General features: G+C 38.6%; 1 protein-coding gene across 1 annotated transcript; it reads right to left on the bottom strand.

Annotated features, from left to right (window-relative positions):
- Positions 1–34: 34 nt before the first annotated feature.
- LOC128554079 (uncharacterized) lies at positions 35–19,504 on the bottom strand (the record flags this gene model as incomplete). The annotated part of the gene is made up of 6 exons (XM_053535304.1): positions 35–4,339; positions 5,651–5,908; positions 6,360–6,399; positions 10,984–11,292; positions 16,147–16,251; positions 19,445–19,504. Coding segments are annotated over 6 exons (1,413 nt in total), but the record flags the coding sequence as incomplete, so codon positions are not given.
- Positions 19,505–22,929: the final 3,425 nt, after the last annotated feature.

The raw sequence follows: 22,929 nt of genomic DNA, 5'->3' as shown, positions 1-22,929 counted from the left end.
CCCTTTCATTTATCTGTGTTTACTGTGTCTTCATAAGTGTACTCGCCCCATACTGTCCGCCATATTGGAATGATAAAATAAACCATTACGAATGAATGCGGAAATCGTCGGCATTGGAGCAAGCCGAAATAAACTTGAAATTTAATTTATTTATTTATTTGGGTTTCCGGCGCACCAACACAGTATAGGTTAAAACTTAAACTTGAAAGATACAATACAATAAAAGAAACAATTAAAACAAATCAAGTAATTTCTGGTAATCAGTATTGGTCACATGCCTTTCCAATTTGCTATAAATCATTTGCAAACTTTAATCCAATAAAAAAAACTGTTGTGCACATGAAATGCCGAGGTGTAACAAACCAGTATTTTTAAAGTGATCAAAGAATCCGCATGAAGCTTTAATGGCAATTAAATTATTTTGTACATCCTTAAACATGTAATGACGCAAATACAAATCAATACTATTTTATATTTAAATAATTTAAACATAGTACATGTTTAAAGCAAATAACATTCAAAAACGGGAAAGTAGTTTTCACGCATTCATTCGTAATAGTTTATATCATTCCAATATGGCGGACACAGTATGCGGCGAGTACACTTTCGGAGGCAGTAAACGCAGATAAATGCAACGGCATGGTAAAATTAATTAAGATAATAATATTCATGATACTTACCAAGAAACAGTGGATTTCGGCAGCATTATGCATAGAAATAAAATTCCGGTTCCCTAGCCTATGCACAATACTTTGGCTAGAGAACCGGTTCCGGACGAATAAGTTCGCTGTCTAGGGAACCGATTCCGGTTCTCTAGCCACTGCCTATTTGCAAAGATTCACACTGGAAACTACCGTATGTGACTTTTGTTCTGTTCTTTTTTTCAGTGTAAAATCCCAATAAACTGGAGAATAAATGACTTTCGAAAGTGTTCAACAGTAAAAATCTAAAATTTAATTTCAATTTTTAATCAAATGAACTTAGACAAAACAATATATTAAACACTGCAAAAGTGCCATAATGGCCGAATATCTTTCACCCGAGTTTTGCTGCTCTTAACAACAGGTTCAATTTCAATGTAACAAAAAACTGATCAAGAGTCATAACTCCTTGTATGCAGGTTCAAATTTTATCCAAAGTCAAACATGATTCATACACAGTCTATCTAATTACATTAAGAACAGGTGAAAAATAAAGGCACTAGAGTGTAAGTATGTTAGACATCGTTATTACACTGAATGTCCCATTTAGCACATATTTAAACTTGACTGAGATGTTATGGCCATATACATTTTGTAGGAGTTTATTAAGATACTTCAGAGCTGAAGATGCTAGAACCAGAACAGCTTGGACAACGAAAGGACGGAAAACTGGCATCAAACCAGCCTAAACGTTAACCTTGAGAACTTTGTGCTCAGGAGAACTAAACACTTCTAGATAAAATTGTTTTACAATTACAGGTATGAAGCAAAAAGAAAAATAATCTATTAGATGTGATCATTTCCTGTCTTTCACTTAGATTTAATGATAAGCTAAAAAGGGGGTTATATGAACAAGTAAACTTTTGTAATAAATTCTGATAATTAATGGAAGTATTTATACTGCTACAGAGACAAAACAGATAGCAAAATGAAATCTTAATTCTTTGAAGTCTCCATTGTAAAAAGTCTCATAATTCGCAGACTCAGTGGTCTGATTACTTCTGATCCTTTGGAATCATGGATTCCATTCGAAGTTCATAATGTAAAAATCTTCCGTTTAAGCCAGTGCTATGGCGTAGGGGTGTTGCAGTTTTTAATTATCTAACTTGAACCACTCGATCAAACAGTCCTCTAATGGTTTGCTTCGCTGCATTCTATGCTTCCAAAGGATGTACCATTAATTTCATCAGTATGTTTTGTATGCGTGTGTGCCTGTGCGTGCGTGCATGATGGTGTTTAGCGTCTTTTACAACTTTTTCAGTAATATAAACGACAGTGTCTACATGTGGCAGTCAGAACAATGCTAACTTCACTGCACATAAATACAATATATGATACCCCACCAAGTCACGTTATACTGACACTGGGCTGACCACTTCTAGTTCTTAATACAGAGATTTAAGAGAGGAAGCTCCTAGTACCATTTTTACGTCCTTGGTATGACAAGGCAAGGGAGCATTCCAGCTAACGAATGCCTACCTTGCTTTAGACTGGCATTAATTAGTTACTGGTCTTAACAACCCACCTACACAATAACAGAGACAGAGAGAGAGAGAGGAGAGAGAGAGAGACTGTTAATTTCATCAACAAAACTAAATGTTAAAGCAGCTGTCAAATACTTAAGTCAAATACTAGAGTTGTCACAGGACTTACGAATTATACCCCCACAAAACGGCCTTGTCACCGAACTAAGCCAATGTCAAAGCCGAATTTGCTTAACCTATGACCTACTGACCTCAAAATCAATAGGGGACATCTGCTGGTCATGATCAACCTCCCTATGAAGTTTCATGATCCTTGGCCAAAGCATTTTCAAGTTATTGTCCGAAAACGGTTTAAGTATTCACGGTCACTGACCTTTGACCTTTCGAACTCGGAATCAATAGGGGTCATCTGCTGGTCATGATCAACCTCCCTATTAAGTTTCGTGATTTTAGGCCAAAGCGTTCTAAGTTATCGTCCGAAAATCGTTTAACTGTTCCGGGTCACTGTGACCTTGACCTGTGACATACTGATCTCAAAATCAATTGGGGTCATCTGCTGGTCATGAACAACCTCCCTGTCAATTTTAATGGTCCTGGAACCAAGCGTTCTCAAGTTATCATCTGGAAACCTTTTAACTGTTTCGAGTCATTGTGACCTTGACCTACTGACCTCAAAGTCGAACCTGACCTGTATTTTATCATGTAACACCTGTGTACCAAAATTTATGATCCTAGCCCCAAGCATTCTCAAGTTACCATCTGGAAACCGTTCAACTGTTCCAGGTCATTGTCACCTTGACCTTTGACCTACTGACCTCAAAGTCGAACCTGATATGTTTTTTCTGATGTTACACCTGTGTACCAAAATTTATTTAAATCTGTCAGGCCTTTCATGAGTTATTGTCCGGAAACCATGAAAACCAACGGACAGTCCGACCGACACGCTCACTCTTATACATTTTTGTTTACCCCCCAAACTTCGTTTTGTAAGGGTATAACAAGATCTCCCTAAACAACACATCTGAATTCAAATAACTACGTATATAGGCACTAGCATTCATTATCAATTTCTTGTTAAGTCACTGCCCAAATTCTTATTTCTTTGTTTTTGATGTGTTTAACGTCACATCGACACATTAAAAGGTGACATGGCGACCTTCTAGCTTTTGATCATGGCGGAAGATTTCAGGTTCCCCTCTAGACATTACTGTATCACGGGTTGGCAACTGCTTAGAACCACAAACCTTCCGTAAGCCAGCTAGATGGCTTCTTCATGTGAAGAATTCTACGCCGCAAGCAAGGCTACCAAATCTTAGTCTTCATGCACTTAAATCTGTCACAAAGAAGTATACTGTGGACAGTCTACAAATATGCAATGCTGCCTTTGTCACTTTTTAACTAACGGTTTATTAAAGCTCATTTTAATCATAATTGTTTTGCAGCAACGGAAAAAGTCCATTGAACATGCAAACTCTGTGACTGATTCCTACCAATGTTTGTGCCTAGGTTCTTGTTACTGCTGTATGCCAAATATATCTTGGCATAGGCTTGAATGTGTTTCTTGCATCAAGTTACGAAGACACATTAGATTAACACCCTGTTGTACACAATGCTCGGGTAGCCAGTTGCTCTTATATGTTTCCATGGATGTGTCGTAATACCAGTCTGGGTATCCGTGTAATAAAACAGTTGTTACATAAATTGTTCCCCCTATAAGAACTATTCCTGGAGCCCCACTTGCACCTTTAGAGAACTTGCACTGAAAAAGGAATCTATATGGATTGTCAACAGTATCGTATGGCGGAGTGTCATAACCTCTACCACTCGTATGTTTTAAACTCATTTCTCGCAGCTGACCAAGTGTATGCTGCATTTTCGGACAGTCCTTATCGACGATTTTATTTACAAAATTGGTTTTCATAATGCTTCCTTGGGAATGGCCAATCAAATAGAATCCTCTTTCAAGACAAGGAGGTGAGAAAGCAGTTAAACTAGGAGGAAATCCATTTGGATGATCAAGAAGCTCAATCACTGCTATGTCAGTTTCTTTATTTGAATACACAACACCTTTGATTAAGTATTTGTCTTCCTCCCTAAATATCCCATCTAGCTTGTAGTTAAATTGTGCATATGTTTCTGCTGCATACTGGAGTCCTGAAAATATATCGGAGGAACAATTTTTTAAAAACCAAGAGGGTCATGATGACCCTGAATCGCTCACCTGAGTAATACAAGCCATATGTTTAAAATGGCACACTGATGCTAAAATATTAGAAAGTAGGTCACTGAAAGTAATTTTAAGATCGGTGTGCAAAACTGTACATGTCATCCAAATTTCAAGGCTGTATCTTAAAAAAACAAGAAAGTAGGTCAAGGTCACAGTCAAGTGACCCCTAATCAATTGGGGTCATCAGGTAATTATGATTAAACAGTCTAGGAAATATGATCTGATAATTTTTATATAAGTATACATGTATATTCCTATATAACTAATATAACAAGTGACCCCTGGAGCAGGGCCTCTTTCCACCCAAGGGGCATAACTTGAACAATCTTGTGAGAGATCCACTAGGCAATGCTACATACCAAAAATCAAAGGTCTAGGCCTTGAACTTAAAGACAAGAAGATTTGTATTTTTTCTTATATACATGTATATGTAATTCTATGTTAAATTTGGAAACCCCAAGGCCAGGGCCTCTATTCATCACAGGGGTATAATTGAAAAAATTTGGTAGAGGACCACAAGGCAATGCAACATACCAAATATTAAAAGCCTAGGCCTTCCAGATTCAGGCGAGAAGATTTTTAAAGTTTTTTCCTATATGTCTGTATAAAACTTGCGACCCCCCCCCCCCCCACCCCGGAGCAGGGCCTCTTTTCACCCCAAAGGCCTAGGTCTTGTGGTTTTAGACAAGAAGAATTTTCCTATGGCAACCAGAGTTCTGCATGAAATTCAATTCTTTGAACTGTTTTGGAAGGGGTCCACCCAAGGATCATTTCTGTGAAGTTTGGTGTAATTCTGCCCAGTGGTTTTCAAGATTTTTTTTAGAAATTGTTGACGGACGCACGCCGCAAGACTGATGACGGACATTGAGTGGTCACAAAAGCTCTAAGAGGGTGGCACTCTTAAAGACAGAGCAGAATCGGTAAAATGAGCTATCACTGAAGCTGCATGTGCCTTTCCCAACAAATAATCTGCTTCAAAAGAAAGACATAATTATGTCCATGTGCTATGGAACAACTATGCTCCTTCTCCAGTAACTTAACATTTTATTTATTGACAAATTTCGAGACATATTGTAAGAACAAATCTATCTGTATAAAGTATGCTCATTTAGAAATTATTTATTTTTCGACTGTTTTAATAGTTGTGACTCTGATTCCCTTCATTTCTGTCACCTAATGTATATGAAAAGAAAACAGGATTGTACTAGTATCAGGCAACAAGCTCAAATCGAACAAACCTTTAGAAAATGCATTTGTGACATGAGCCGCTGTCATGATGTATCTCGAGCCTACACGAAACCCAGTAGCATCTGCATTGCCACCTACAGTTGGGAAGTAAATTTTGCAGACAGAATATGATGCTTGAACTTTGGCACCTGATTCCAACACAGTTTCGACATGTCCATGTGAATCAATAAATGATCCAGATGGTTGTTGAGATCTTGATGAAACTAAGGGGAATTTTATCTCACTATTCTCACCGTCCAATTTATCATCTAAAAGATAATGCAGAGCTGCAATACTGATTCATAATAATCATAGCAACAGATTCAAGATAAAAGATGAGTTAATGAACCAAAAAGTTTAAGCAACAGATACAAGAATTTAACTAAACTTAAAACCTTTCAATAGCTATCAAGCAACTTTTATTGTAAATAACTGTATATCATTAAGTGCACATTTGACTACCAGCAGATGTTGATTAGGGTATGTCTCTTCTAGATAAAACTTATTTAAAACATGAAATAGAAAGAAAACTTGTTGTTTCATTTTTAAGAGTGTGAAAATAGTGCATCTAGTTTTCTGTCGGTGAAAGTTATTTTGACTTTCTAAAGACTCAAACAAACACATATCCTCTAAGCAAAAGAAATCTATCATATTGGTTTCCCTCTACTAAAACTAATACAAAATTCAGCAGGTTTTGTGACAATGTCAAGCAAACATTACCTTCATTATTTCTTTGGTCAATATCTTCTTTTTCCTCTTTCTGTATCAGAATAACAAAGACATATAATTATTGCGAAATACTTTTTACCTTTAGTTTATACTAATTTATCTTGGGTCGATTGTGAAACAAAGTTTACAACTTACATTAATCACTCTCGACATCTCATTCCTGATGGAATCCATCGCCACGAGGATATGAAAGAAGAGGCCAGTTTCCCTTTAAATGCTGAGTGCCAAGCAAGGGAGCTACTGTTACCAATTATCACGTCTTTGTTATGATGTGGCCGGGGATCGAACCCATTACCTCACACACTCGAAGCGAACGCTCTACCACTAGGTTATCGAGGCGTTTTATTACCTTTAAACTTGCTAATAAAATAAATAGCCATAGGCAGTACAAAAAATAAATGAAATATCCTTTAAACTGTACAAAACAGTATCACTGACATGCATATCCAATTTTCCAGCTCTCTTTTTCAATAAATAAAATTTACAATATAATGTAATCTATGAAAAACAACAGCAATATCAGGAAGACTGAAATTTGTCTTCTATACACAGGTTGTTGCTCTGGAGAAATTAATTTTACAAAGAAAATGATCGGGTTGTAAAACAGCATCTGCCTTTTCTTACATACATGTATTACTCGTCTGGCTTACAAAGGTTATGTTTGTATTTTTAATATGCATCTCTAAAAGGCTGAAGTTACAGAACAACCGTACGAACCTGTTTATCGTCTACTTAAAGGAACTTGATAACCTTTTAAGCATATCAGGCTGCAACTTGATTTACTGGAACAACTACAAATTCTCAAATTTGACATCCTAGCCTTGCTTTTGTTAGACCAATTAAATGTTTTAAAAACAAGAGGTGTTTGTAAAACAGGTATGTCCCTCATGACAGGTTGTCCCTTTTTCAGTCCAGTGATCACTATGACCTTGACCTTTGACCTACTAACCCCCAGGGCCTCTGTGGCTGACTGGTTAAGGCCGCTGACTTCAAATCACTTGTCCCACATCGATGTGGGTTCAACGCCTCAGTGAGGCGTTGAATCTTAATGTGCGGAAGCCATCCAGCTGGCTTACGGAAGGTCGGTGGTTCTACCCAGGTGCCCGCTCGTGATGAAATAATGCAAGGAGGGGCACCTGGGGTCTTCCTTCACTATCAAAGCTGGGAAGTCACCATATGACCTATGATTGTGACGGTGAGACGTCAAACCTAACAAAATAAATCAATACTAACCCCTAAGACTATATGGGTTATCTATTTCATAAGCCCAATCATACTATTAAGTCTGAAGATACTGGGTCAAATGGTTCTCAAGTTATTGAGCGGTCAAAAGTTTTCAATGTTCTAGCTTCTGTGACCATAACTTTTGACTTAATAATCTCCAAAACAATACGGGTCATCTACTTCATAAGCCCAATCATGTTATCATAAGGTGACCATGACCTCGACTTACTGACCACAAAAATGACATGGATCATCTACTTCATAATACATATCATGCTATCCAATTTGAAGGCTTTTGGTAAAGTGGTTCAAAGGTTACTGTGCAATAATATTTTTCAATGTTCAAGTCACTGTGACTTTGACCTTTAACCCCCAAAACAACAGGGGTCATTTACTTCATGAGCCAAATCATGCTATCAAGTTTGAAGGTTCTAGGTCAAATGGCTCTAACGTTATAGACTAACTGACCCACCACCCCACCCAAAAAAAACAAACAAGAGGACCATGAAGGCCCTGTATCGTTCACCTGACCTATTGACCTGAAGATCATCAAAATTAACATTCTGACCAAGTTTCACTAAGATATGGTCATAAATGTGGTCTCTAAAGTGTTAACTAGCTTTTCCTTTGATCTGACCAGGTGACCTCGTTTTTGACCCCACATGACCCAGATTCGATCTTGACCTAAAGATCATCTAAGTTTCATGAAGATACAGTCATAAATGTGGCCTCTAGAGTGTTAACAAACTTTTCCTTTGATTTGACCTAGTGACCTAGTTTTTGATCCCACCTGATCCAGATTTGAATTTGACCTATAGATCATCAAGGTCAATATTCTGACCAAGTTTCATTAAGATATGGTCATAAATGTGGCCTCTACAGTGTTAACTAGCTTTTCCTTTGATTTGACCTGGTGACCTAGTTTTTGCTCCTACATGATCCAGATTCAAACCGGACCTTGAGACCATCAAGATCAACATTCTGACCAAGATTCATGAAGATACATCATAAATGTGGCCTCTAGAGTGTTAACAAACTTTTCCTTTGATTTGACCTGGTGACCTAGTTTTTGACCCCAGATGACCCAATATCAAACTAGTCCAAGATTTTATTGAGAGTAATATTCTGACCAAGTTTCATTAATATTGGGCCAAAATTGTGACCTCTAGAGTGTTAACAGTCAAACTGTTGACGACGGACGGACGACGACGGACACAGGGCGATCACAAAAGCTCACCTTTGAGCTCAGGTGAGCTAAAAATTGGGTCATCAACCTTATAAGCCCAATCTAGCTATCAAGTTTGATGTTTTTTGGTAAAATGATTCTCAAATTTTTTCACGGAAACCATTTTCAAGATTCAGGCCCCTGTGATCTTGACCTTTGAGATACTGACCCTCAAAACAATAGGGGGTCATCAACTTCATATGCCCAGTAAGGCTATCCAGTTTCAATGTTCTGGGTCAGGTGGTTCTCGAGTTAGTGAAAACTGTTTGCTCTACCAACAGCTGAACATATAGACCGACGTGACAATCATGCAAAGCAATATACCGTCTCTTCTTCGAAGGGGCGTGGAACATAAAATCAAGTTTCCATTTAAACTGACACTAGAAGGTGTTTTTTTCACAAAAACATATGTCTCCCCCTATGTATACCTTTAGCTCTGGCGGCCATTTTGTGCAGCGAAGCGGGATATGCCAGCAATATGCACAACTACGCTTGGTACTGATCACTCCTGTGAAGTTTCGTCAAAATCTGGCCAGCAGTTTGACCTGTGAAAGCCGGACAAGATTTTTATATTTTTAGCCCTGGTGGCCATTTTGTGCAGCAAAGCAGTACGTGCCAGCGATATGCACAACTAGGCTTGGTACTGATAACTCCTGTGAAGTATTGTAAAAATCCAGCCAGCAGTTTGACCTGTCAAAGCAGGACAAGATTTTTCTGTTTTTAGCTCTGGCGATCATTTTGTGCAGCGAAGCCAAACATACCGGCGATATGCATAACTAGGCTTGGTACTCATCACTCCTATAAAGTTTCGTCGAAATCCGGCCGGCAGTTTGACCTGTGAAAGCCGGTCAAGATTATTCTATTTTTAGCTCTGCCGGCCATTTTGTGCAGCAAAGCGGAACATGCCAGCGATATGCATAACTAGGCTTGGTACTTATCATTGCTGTGATGTTTAATCGAAATCCAGCCAGCAGTTTGACCTTTGAAAACCGGACAAGATTTTTCTATTTTTAGCTCTGGCCGCCATTTTGTGCAGCGAAGCGAAACATGCCGGCAATATGCACAACTAGGTATGCTACTGTCTTTCCTGTGATGTTTCGTCCAAATCCAGCCAGCAGTTTGACCTGTGAAAGCCAGACAAGATTTTTCTATTTTTAGTTCTGGTGGCCATTTTGTGCAGCAAAGCGGAACATGCCGGCGATATGCACAACTAGGCTTGCTGATACTGATCACTCCTGTGAAGTTTTGTCAAAATCCAGCCAACAGTTTGACCTGTGGAAGACGAACAAGATTTTTCTATTTTAGTTCTGACGGCCATTTTGTGCAGCGAAGCGGAACATGCCGGCGATATGCACAACTAGGCTTGGTACTGATCACTCCTATGAAGTTTCATCGAAATACGGTCAGCAGTTTGACCTGTGAAAGCCGGACAAGCTTAATGCAGATGGACGGACAGACGGACGGCAAAGGCAAAAACAATGTATTGGGGAGACATAACTAGATGTGTGTCCATAGGACACAGGTGGCCCCCCACTTCTGTCACTGTACATAGTTTAATTACTCTATGTGAAATATTTTTCAGACATATGCGACACAAACTTTTAAGAAATTTATGTGTATCTTTCACTAAGTTAAGAACCATAACTCAGGCCTAGATGAGTGAAATCCCAAAGAGAACAGCAGGTGCACAACTTCGCAAGCTATAAAACAATCCTCTGGTCTGACTGAAAGAAATCCGAAACAAAAAGCATAGGTGCACAACTTCACATCCTGAATAAGATTCCTATGATGTTTCATGACCCTAGGTCAAATACTTTTAAAGATATGTGCGACAAAACTTGCATGCTTTTTATGCATTTTTTTAATCGGTCAAGGGCCATAACTTTGGTCTGGCTGTATGAGATCCAAATTAAAATCCCTGGTGCACAACTTCCTATGCTGAATAACAACCATGTGAGATTTAATGACACTGGGTCAAATACTTTTTGAGATATGAACGACACAAATTCAGATGGACCTTCCTCCAAAAAATAAAATAATAAAATTTGGTTGGCACAAAAAGCAAATTAGTTAACAACCAGAGAAATATTTGTATGATTGTTCATTCTTTGGTGAGATTTGTTACTGTAGGGTAAGGGTTAGGTCTAAGGATTTTTGTTTTATTACCTGATTGGCAGAAGCTGATGATAGCGGCACTTTCATTGTCTTTGGCTGATTTGTCGTTTCTTGAAATTGTTTTGTCTTTGGGTCTTTTTCTGTCTCAGCAGTTGGAACATATTTTTTCTTTAGTACTTGATTAGTATTTTTTGAAGATTCAGTCTTTGGTAGATTTTTTGCCTTCAGTAAATCTTGTTTATTCTTCACTGATCTTTTGTTATCTTTTACTTCTTCTGTCTTTATAATTTTTTCTTCAGAGCAGCCTGCCCTTTCATCTGATCGCCTTTTAAGTGATCGCCTTTTAAGAGATTTTTTGACCTGCAATGTTTTTTATCGATATTCATATTTTTAAGGTGAACATTTTTATAACCTCTCAGGATTGCCTAATCATTTCTATAATAACAAGATCCTAACACTTGTAACAGGTCTAAACATTTTTGACAACATTCAAATAATAGGTTAAACTACCTAACGAAAAGAAAATATTTCAAGCCCTTAAAGGGAATTCCTATAGTTTTTTATACGCATCTTTCTGCGCAGCCGATACTATCTATGGAACAAGAGGGTCATGATGACTCTGGATCGCTCACCTGAATAATATGACCTACATATTTCAAATGTCAAAATGATGCTAAAATATTAAGGGGCATAATTTGAACAATTTTGGTAGAGGACTACTAGGCACTGCATCATACCAAATGTCAAAAGCCTAGGCCTTCCAGTTTCAGCCAAAAAGAATTCTAAATTTTTTTCATATATAAGTCTATGTAAACCTTGGGACCCCAGGGCGGGGCTTCTTTTCACCCAAGGGTAATAATTTGAATAATATTGGTAGAGGACCACTTGGCAATGCAACATACCAAATATCAAAAGCCTAGGCCTTTCAGTTTCAGACAAGAAGATTTTTAAAGTTTTTTCCTATATAAGTCAATGTAAAACTTTGGACCCCAGGGCGGGGCTTCTTTTCACCCCAGGATAATAATTTGAACAATCTTGGTAGAGGACCACAAGGCAATGCTACATACTAAATATCAAAGGTCTAGGTCTTGTGGTTTCAGACAAGAAGGTTTTTAAAGTTTTTTTCCTATATTAAGTCTATGTAAAACTTGGGACCCCCAGGGCGGGGCCTCTTTTCACCCCAGGGGTACAATTTGAATAATTTTGGCTGAGGACCATAAGACAATGCTACAAAGCAAATATCAAAGGCCTAGGTTTTGTGGTTTCAGACAGGAAGATTTTTAAACTTTTTTCCCTATATAAGTAAAACTTGGAACCCCCGGGGCGGGACCATATTTGACCCTAGGGGGATAATTTGAAAAATCTTGGTAGAGGACCACTAGATGATGCTACATACCAAATATCAAAGCCCTAGGCCATGTGGTTTTGTACAAGAAGATTTTCAAAATGTTCCCTACATAAGTCTATATAAACCATGTGACCCCCAGGTCAGGGCAATATTTGACCCTTGGGGGATAATTTGAATATCTTGGTACATAAGTCTATATATATATGTTTTTCCTTTCAGTTGCCATGGCAACCAGACTTCTGCATGGAATTCAATTCTTTGAACAATTCTGAAAGGGGGCCACCCAAGGATCATTCCTGTGAAGTTTGGTGTAATTCTGCCCAGTGGTTTTCAAGAAGATTTTTTTCAGAAAATGTTGACGGACGACACACGTCACACAACGGACATTGAGCAGTCACAAAAGCACACCATGAGCCTTTGGCTCAGGTGAGCTAATAAAAAGCAGTATAGAGGTATGGAACGTAAGCCTTGCAAGTGAAAAAGTATGTTGTCCAACTGGTGGGTACTGGGATACCAGCTTGCATACAAAAGCTTACCGGTAAGTCTTAAACAGGGTATAATTTTGTAACAAGAGATCACAGAGTGATCTTGGTGCCCACCATTGAGCCATTTTTGAATGTTCCAAATTTCAAGACTAGCTCAAGGTCAAAGTTCATTTCGGTACACAAAACTGTGCATGTATTCCATGCATGTGGTTCAAATTTGAAAGTTGTAGCTTGAGAAATGTGAAAGTAGGTCACCAAATCAATTTCAAGGTCAAAGTTCATTTCGGTATACAAAACTGTGCATATGCTTCAAATTTGAAGGCTGTAGCTTGAGAAATGTGAAAGTAGGTACTAGGTCAAATTTCAATTCAGAACACAAAACTATGCATGTGGTCCAAATTTGAAGCTTGTAGTTTGAGAAAAGTGAAGGTAGGTCACCAGGTCAATCTCAAGGGCAAAGTTCATTGCGGTACACAAAATTATGCATGTGGTGCAAATTTGAAGGCTGTAGCTAGAGAAATGTAGAAGTAGGTCACTAGGTCAAAATCAAGGTCAAATTTCATTTCGAAACACAAAACTATGCATGTGGTCCAAATCTGAAGCCTGTACCTTCAACAAGAGGGTCATGATGACCCTGAATCGCACACCTGAGTAATATCAGCCACATGTTTCAAATGGCAAACTGATGCTAAAATATTAAGAAAGTAGGTCACATTCATGGTCACTGAAAATCAGTTTTAAGATTGGTGTGCAAAACTGCATATGTCGTCCAAATTTCCAGGCTGTATTTTAAAAAAACAAGAAAGGTCAGTAGGTCACAATCATGGTCACTGAAAGTCAGTTTTAAGATCAGTGTGCAAAACTGTATATGTCATACAAATTTCAAGGCTGAATCTTCAAAAACAAGAAAGTAGGTCAGTAGGTCAAGGTTACAGTCAAGTGACCCCTAATTACTTGGGGTCATAAGGTAATTATAATTAAACAGTCTAGGAAATATGATCAGATAATTTTGAAGTATTTATTCCTATGTAACTCATAAAACTATGTGACCCTCGGGGAGGGGCCTCTTTTCACCCCAGGGGCATTATTTGAACAATCTTCTAGAGAGCCACTAGGCAATGCTACAAACTGAATATCAGAAGCCTAGGCCTTGAACTTTCAGTCAAGAAGATTTTTAGAAGTTTTTTCCTATGTAAATCTACGTAAAACTTGGGACCCCCAGGGCAGGGCCTCTTTTTACCCCAGAGGCATAATTTGATCAATCTTGGTAAAGGACCACTAGGCAATGCAACATACCAAAAATGAAAAGCCTTGGCCTTGCAATTTCAGACAAGATTTTTTTTCTTAAATAAGTCTATGCAAAATTTAGGACCCCCGGGGCGGGGCCTCTTTTCACCCCAGGGGCATAATTTGAACAATCTTGGTACAAAACCACAAGGCAATGCTACATACCAAACATCAAAAGCCTAGGTCTTGTGGTTTCAGACAAGAAAATTTTTTAAGTTTTTTCCTATTTAAGTCTATGTAAAACTTGAGACCCCCGGGGTGGGGCTTCTTTTCATCCTAGGGGCATAATTTGAACAATTCTGGTAGGGAACCAAAAGGCAATGCTACACATCAAATATCAAAGGCCTAGGTCTTTTGGTTTCAGACAAGAAGGTTTTTTAAGTTTTTTCCTACATAAGTCTATGTAAAACGTCGGACCCCCGTGACGGGGCCTCTTTTATCCCAGGGGCATAATTTGAACAATCTTTATAGCAGACCATTAGATGATGTCACATGCCAAATATTGAGGCTCTATGCCTTGTGGTTTTTGACAAGACCTACATAAGTCTACGTAAACCATGTGACCCCCACGGCGGGGCCATATTTGACCCTAGGGGAATAACTTGAACAATCTTGGTAGAGGACCATTAGATGATGCTACATATTAAATATAAAAGCCCTATGACCTGTGGTTTTGGACAAGAAGATTTTTAAAGTTTTCCTTTCGGTTGCCATGGCAACCAGAGTTCTAAATGGAATTCAATTCTTTGAACAATGTTTGAAGAAGACCATCCAATGAACATCCCTGTGAAGCTTCATCAAAATTGGCCTGGTGGTTTAGGAGGAGATGTTGTTTAAAGGAAAGTTTGGACAGACGAATGCCGGACGGTGAGCGATCACAATAGTTCACCCTGAGCCTTGCCTATTAATGCTACCAAGTTTGAAAGTTCTTGGTCAATTGTTACTCAAGATATTGGGCGGAAACCATTTTCAAGGTTCAGTTCCCTGTGATCTTTACCTTTGACCTACTGACCTCAAAACTACAGTGGTTATCTACTTCATTAGTCCCATCAGGCTACCAAGTTTTAAGGTTCTGTGTCAAGTGGTTCTCAAGTTTATCATAAAATCCTGGTGTCAAAGTTATGGATCTTGTGTTATATGACGTGGGTGATGAGGTGGAATAATCAATTTAAGTTTGAATCAACTGCATAAATTTATCAACAAGAGATATATTGAAAAAGCATAAAAAATAAACTGAAATTCTAAGTAAATAGGATCATAATTTAAAATATATTTGTGCAAGAGTTATGAACTTTGTGTCATATGATGTAGACAATGATGAGGAAGAATGTAATAAAATAGAAATATAATTTAATGTATCAAATTAACATAAATTCTAAGTAAAAAGGGGGCATAATTCATGACAATTTGGTGTCAGAGTTGTGAACCTTGTGTCATATGACGTGAGTTATGATATAGAACAACAATATTAAGCTTGAATAAAATCAGTATAGTATTAACAGATGTAGAGTGAAAGTGCACCAAAACTTTAACCTGAAATTCTAAGTAAAAAGGGAGGATCATTCATGAAATACAGGTGCGAGAATTTATGATGTTGGGGATGATGGGGAATGACTTTTTTAAGTTCGATTGTTTGTTTTGGGTTTAAAGCCGTTTTTCAACAGTATTTCAGTCATGTAACGGCGGGCAGTTAACCTAACCAGTTTTCCTGGATTCTGTACCAGTACAAACCTGTTCTCCGCAAGTAACTGCCAACTCCCCCACATGAAACAGTGGTGGATGACTAATGATTTCAGACACAATGTCATTTATCAAATAGTCACGGAGAACATACGCCCCGCCCGAGGATCGAACTCACGACCCCGCGATCCGTAGACCAACGCTCTTACCTACTGAGCTAAGCGGGCGGGCGGGCTTTTTTTAAGTTCGAAGCAAATCCATCAAGCAATTACTGAGATAAAAAGGAAGTGCATCAAAACTTTAACAAAGGTGTGGACACTGACGCCAGGTCAAGTTGGATGACTCTCCATATACTTCGTATAGCAGAGCTAAAAACTGAACCTTTGTGGTATCAAACAAACTAGAAAAGATTACCTGTTCACTTGAAGTATTTCTATACAGTACCTTTTCTCCTGCTCCATTTTCCATGTTCTCTTCTGGGTGGCTTTCCTTTTTTCCTTCTGTTACAGAGATTTCCCTCTGTAAAGAAACTGAGTGCATTTAAATGTGCACGTTGTAGGTAATAGATATGCAAAAGAAATTATCAAACTATGCATCTTTTATTCATCAAAATACTATTTAAAAAAAGACAGACATTTTTGCTACATTTTGTTGAAAGGACAAATTCATTTTCATAACATAACAGACATTTTATGTACACTGCTTATAAAAATCATATTTCATGAGATGAAGGTAAAGCTAGATATGTGTCCACAGGACACAGGTACTCCCACTCCTGTCACTGTAAAGACTCTAGGTGAAATATCTTTTAGATATATGCAACATGAACTTTTAAGCACAATAACTCTGGCCTACCTGAGGGAAATCCCAAACAAAACACCAGGTGCACAACATCACATGCTATATAATGTTTTATGACTCTTTTACATTTTCACTACTAAAGTATTTATGCATAGTTTTAACTAAGTCAAGGGTAACTAGAAGATGCTTTTGTAGAAATGTGCATTTCTCTCCCAATGCATAGTATTACTAGTCAAGAAGTCAATAGGGGACAGGAGCAAATGTCCGAGAGACACCGATGGTTGGCTGTAATAGGGATTGTCTACTTGGCATGTCCAATCATCCCAAGAAGTTTCAACATTCTGGGCCTAGTGGTTCTCAAGTTATGGATTGGAAACGGTTTTCCATGTTCTGGCCCCTGTGACCTTGACCTTTGATCGAGTAATGACAAAATCGGTTGGGGCCATCTACTCTGCATGTCCAATCATCCTATGAAGTTTTAACATTCTGGGCCAAGTGGTTCTCAAGTTATTGATCGGAGAGCATTTTCCATGTTCAGGCCTCTGTGACCTTGACCTTTGCTAAAGTGACCCCAAAGTCACTAGAAGTCATCAATTCTGTAAGTCCTACCATCCTATGAAGTTAGAAGGTTCTGGGTCAAATGGTTCTCAAGTCATTGATCAGAAACGGTTTTCCAATTTCTGGCCCTTGTGACCTTGAACTTTGATTAAGTGACCCAAAAATCGGGTCATCTACTCTATATTTGCAAGCATACTAAGAAGTTTCACAATTCTGGGTCAAATGGTTCTCAAGTTATTTATCAGAAAGGGTTTTCCATGTTCAAGCCCCTAAGACCTTGACCTTTGATCGAGTAAACCCAAATATAATAGGGGTCATCTACTTTGTAAGCCCTATCAACCAATAAAGTTTGAAGGTTCTACGTCAAATGGTTCTCCAGTTATTGATCGGAAAAGAATTGTGACAGGCAGATGGCCCCTGTGATCTTGACCTTTGATGGAGTGACCCTAAAAACAATATGGGTCATCTAATCTGTAAGTCCTATCATCCTATTAAGTTACAAGGTTCTGGGTCATATGGTTCTCAAGTTATTGATCGGAAATGGATTTCCATGTTCTGGTCCTTGTGACCTTGATCTTTAATAGAGTAACCCCAAAATCAATAGGGGTCATCTACTCTGCAAGTCCAATAATTCTATGATGTTTCAACATACTTGGTCAAGTGGTTTTCAAGTTATTGATCGGAAATGGTTTTCCATGTACAGGCCCCTGTGACCTTGACCTTTAACAGAGTAACCCCAAAATCAATAGGTTTTATTTATTTTGTTGGGTTTAACGTCGCACCGACACAATTTTGGGTCATATGGCGACTTTCCAGCTTTAATGGTGGAGGAAGACCCCAGGTGCCCCTCCATGCATAATTTCATCACCAAAATCAATAGGGGTCATCTACTCTGCATGTCCAATAATCCTATGAGGTTTTAACATTCTGGGTCAAGTGATTCTCAAGTTACTGATCGGAAATTGTTTTCCATGTTCAGGCCCCTGTGACCTTGGCCTTTAATTGAATGACCCTAAAAACAATCTGGGTCGTCTACTCCATAAGCCCTACCACCCTATGAAGTTTGAAGGTTCTAGGTCAAATGGTTCTCCAGTTATTGATCGGAAATGAAGTGTGACGGACGGACAGGGCAAAAATAATATGTCTCCCCCAGTAGGGGGCAGACATAATAACTCCGGTCTAACTGTGTGATATCTCTAACAAAACCCGGGGTGCACAACTTCACATGCTGAATAATATTTCTGTAATGTTTCATAATCCTGGGTCAAATACTTTTTGAGATCCATGCGACACAAACATAGGACACCTTATGCATGTTTTTGACTAAGTCAAGGGCCTTAACTCTGATCTAGCTGTGTGAGATCCTTATTAAAACATCAGGTGCACAACTTCCCGTGCTGAATAACAATCCTATGACGTTTGATGACTCTGGGTCAAATATTTTTTAACAAAAGCTCGTAGAACACGAAATGCCCCCGTTGATGCATCCAGTAACTGCACAAGGAGCAGAAATTATTTGGTCACTATGCACTGGAAGTTTGATGTACTGACCTCAAATCAATAATTATGGGTCATTTAGCCATGAGTCATAAGTGACCTCCGTATCATATGTGATCTTAGACCAAAGCATTTTCTAGTTATCTGGCAAAAAAAGTTCTACTGTTCTGGGTCAATGTGACCTTGACCTTTAACCTACTGACCTCAAAACCAATAGCGGTCACCTACTGATCATGCCCAAACTTCACGTCAAGTTTGAAGATCCTGGGCCAAAGCATTCTTGAGTTATTATCTGGCATCTGTTCTATTTTTCAAGTTATCATCCAGAAATGGTCTAACTGTTTCGGGTCACTGTAACCTTGACCTTTGACTTACTGATCCCAAAATCAATAGGGGTCATCTACTGGTCATGATCAACCTTCCTATTAAGTTTCCTGGTCCTAGGCCCAAGCATTCTCAAGTTATCGCCCAGAAACCGTTTAACTGTACGTGGTCACTGTGACATTGACCTTTGACCTACTGATCTCAAAATCACTAGGGGTCATCTGCTGCTCACGACCAACCTGCCTATCAATTTTCATGATCCTAGGCCCAAGCATTCTTGAGTTATTATCTGGAAACCGTTTGGTCTACGGACCGAACAATATACACAGACAGACCAATCGACATCAGCAAAACAATATACCCCTCCTTTGAAGTGGGTCATAAATATGCACAACACAAATTTGGATGGAAAGACAAGGGCAACTCTACAGCCCAACCCCCACATGGGGAGTGGGGTGGGGGCATAAAAACTTTCAGCAACTGGGTGCTTATCTGTTTATAAACGAAATGGCTTTTGTACTTTTGTAATTACCATATTTTCGCCTGATCCACCAGCCATGTCCACAGACTGCATATCACATGAAGGCCCTGCCTGTAAAGAAAACAGTTTAATATCAAAGGCCGACAATATTCGGTTCCCAAATCACTAAAAAAAAAGGCATCAACAATGTATGACACATGCCTACGAAAATGCTTTAAAAATAATAAAGACCACGACATGGTCTCAGTCCAGAATAAAACAATCGGACATAAAATTCACGAAAATATGAGCTTGCCAATATAATCATGTTGATGGTGTATACCAAGTTTCAATTCAACTGGATGGAAACTGTAGGAGAAGGACACAATGCGCTGGTTAGATGTACTTGTGATATTTCAAAGGCCAACCAAGAGCACCGCCTACGGGTGCCATCGTTCGTCTGCAAGTGCTGGACAATATGTAAGAAATGAGTTACAGTTCAGAATTTCAAAGTACAAAAAGGCCATAATTCTGAAAAATAAGTGTGCAAATATTCAAAGCTGTAGCTCTTACAGTTTTTGAGAAAGGGTGGACCATGGGCTGTCTGTTGACAGCGTGCTCGACTATTTGAAGAATTGATGGAAGTATGAGGTCAAAATATTACCAGAGATTTTCAGACAAAAGAACTAGAATATGTCTGTAGGACACAGTGGTACATTTGTCACAAATAGGGGGCAATAATTCAAATGTTTGCAGTCTAAAGGGGGTATAGCCTCAACAAACATTTTATATAAAGGATTCATTATTCTAGGCCATATACTTTTTGAGCTATGAGCTATGAGCATCACAAACAAAAAATCCACTATTTTGGCTATTTCAAGGGCCGTAACACTGCCATAAGCAATAAAATTTCAAGAAGAATGCCAAGTGTGCAAGGTCACATCATGATAAAGACAAGGTTTCATGAATTTACATCAAATACTTTTTGAGCTAAGCACGTCATTCACGGATGAAAATGTGCATTTTTGACTATTTCCGGAGCCATAACTTTGGAAATAGGGGGTGGAGCAAGACAAAAAATAAGAGGTGTGCAAGTTTATATCATGATAAAGACTCCCACAAGTTTTCATCAATTTATATCAAATACTTTTTGAGCTAGGCGCATGACAAAACATTTTTCGTAAGGCCGGACGCACGCACGGACAAGACTAAATCTATATGCCCCCACCACTCATGGGTGAAATAAGGTGAAAATGTGCATTTTTGACTATTTAAGGGGCCATAACTCTGGAAATAGGGGGCAGAGCCAGACAAAAAACAGGAAGTGCGCAAGTTTATATCATGATTAAGACTCGTGCAAGGTTTCATCAATCTATATGAAATATTTTTTTAGCTAGGCGCGTCACAAGGTGAAAATGTGCATTTTTGACTATTTCAGGGGCTATAACTCTGGAAATAGGGGGCGGAGCTTCAGGAAAAATAGAATGTGTGCAATTTCATATCATGATAAAGACTCATGCAAGGTTCATAGATTTATATCAAATATTTTCTGAGCTAGCGCGTCACAAGGTGAAAATGTGCATTTTTGACTTTATCAGAGGCCAAAACTCTGGAAATAGGGGAGGAGCCAGATGAAAAATAGGAGGTGCGCAATTTCATATCATGATTAAGACTCATGCAAGGTTTCATTAATCTGTATGAAATACTTATTGAGCTAGGCGCGTCACAAACTTTTTTCGGAAGGACGCACGCACGGACAAGACCAAATCTATATGCCCCCACCACTCATGGTGGGAGTGGGGGAGGGGGCACAAAAATAGATAAGACAAACAATGTACCTGTATTTGTGGATTTGGATAAGTCTTGCACTATATGGTAATGTGTGACCATGATGGTAAGCACGTGTTCAAAGTTTCAAAGCCAATTATATCAAACAGTCAAGACAAAATACGGAATGGTATGCGAAACTTAACTAATTTCTATGTCAAAAAGGGTCATAACTGAGCTAAAGTCCTTGTCCTAATTATGTAGTCTTGCCTACATACGTAGACTATGATGGTAAACAAGTGGTCAAAGTTCAAATCCATATGACAAACAGGTTAGGCAAAACAAGTGAATGAAGTATTGCCATGCAATACAAAGTCCCCTACTGGAAGGCACCTAATTTTCTCTACTGCAGTATAGCATAATGAACTGATACCTGTCAATGATGTATAAGCAATATTGTACTATATATACACAGTATGCTTTAAACAAAGACTTGGATTAAAATTTGTATATATAAAACCCTATAGTTAAATGAAGTCTGTAATATATTTATATAAAAGGTAATGTTATTTAAAGTAAAAAAAAAATCCATATAAGTCCACACAAAACTCTTTACCAGGTAGAGATAGGTCAAAATACACCTAAAAATTGGATGTAACATGCATGTTGTACCACAGAAAACTGGTCTCGATTTTTCCCTACGGCCTGTAATAAGTAAACAATATAAGCTATTTATAGTAAAACAAAGGGAAATAACTCTATAAAACAAGAGTGCCTCATGGTGATGAACATTTGTGCCAAGTTACATCAAAGTCCCTCCATGCATAAATAAGAAATGCTCCGGACAGTCATTCTTGAATTTGGCATTTGACCTCTAAGCGTGACCTTGACCTTAGACCTAGGGACCTGGTTCTTGCACACAACAATCTGTCTCATGATAGTGAACACATATGTCAAGTAACATCAAAATCCCTCCATGCATGAAGAAGAAGTTTTCCAGACAAAGTCATTCTTTTATCTGACCTTTGGCATCTGAGTGTGAGCTTGACCTTCGACCAAGGGACCAGGTTCTTATGCAAGACACTCCCTCTCATAGTGGTGAACATTTGTGCCAAGTAATATTCAAATCCTGTTTTGCATGGCAAAGTTATACACCGGACAGGAAAAATGTTCCATTAGCCTTTGATCTCAAAGTGTTACCTTGACCTTTAAGCTAGGGTTCCGGGTGTTGCGCATGACACGTCGTTTCATCATGGGGAACATTTATGCCAAGTAATATTAAAATCCCTTGATGGATGTCAGAGTTCTGGACCTGACAGGAAAAAAAACCTATTGACCTCCAATTGTGACCTTGACCTTTGAGCTAGCGATCAGGGTTTTGCGCATGACACATCATCTCATCATGGGGAACATTTGTGCCAAGTAAGATTAAAATATCTTCATGGATGGCAGAGTTATGGACCGGACACGAAACAGACCCTGTTCATGCCATGTTAACATTTGACTGCTAAGTGTGACCTTGACATTTGAGGTAGGGGTCTGAAAGTTGTGCATGACACATCGTCGTATTATGAGGTACATTTGTGCCAAGTAATATTAAAATCCCTTCATGGATGACAGAGTTATGGACCGGACAGGAAAAAAGCTCTGTTGACCTTTGACCTCAAATTGTGACCTTGACCTTTCAGCTAGGGGTCTGGGTATTGCGCACGACACGTCGTTTCATCATGGGGAACATTTGTGCCAAGTAATATTAAAATCCCTTCATGGATGACAAGAGTTATGGACCG

Source organism: Mercenaria mercenaria, unplaced genomic scaffold (genome assembly GCF_021730395.1).
Source record: "Mercenaria mercenaria strain notata unplaced genomic scaffold, MADL_Memer_1 contig_4699, whole genome shotgun sequence".
Classification (NCBI taxonomy): domain Eukaryota; kingdom Metazoa; phylum Mollusca; class Bivalvia; order Venerida; family Veneridae; genus Mercenaria; species Mercenaria mercenaria.
Note: the sequence above shows the minus strand (reverse complement) of the source record. Positions and strands in the feature narration are given on the sequence as shown.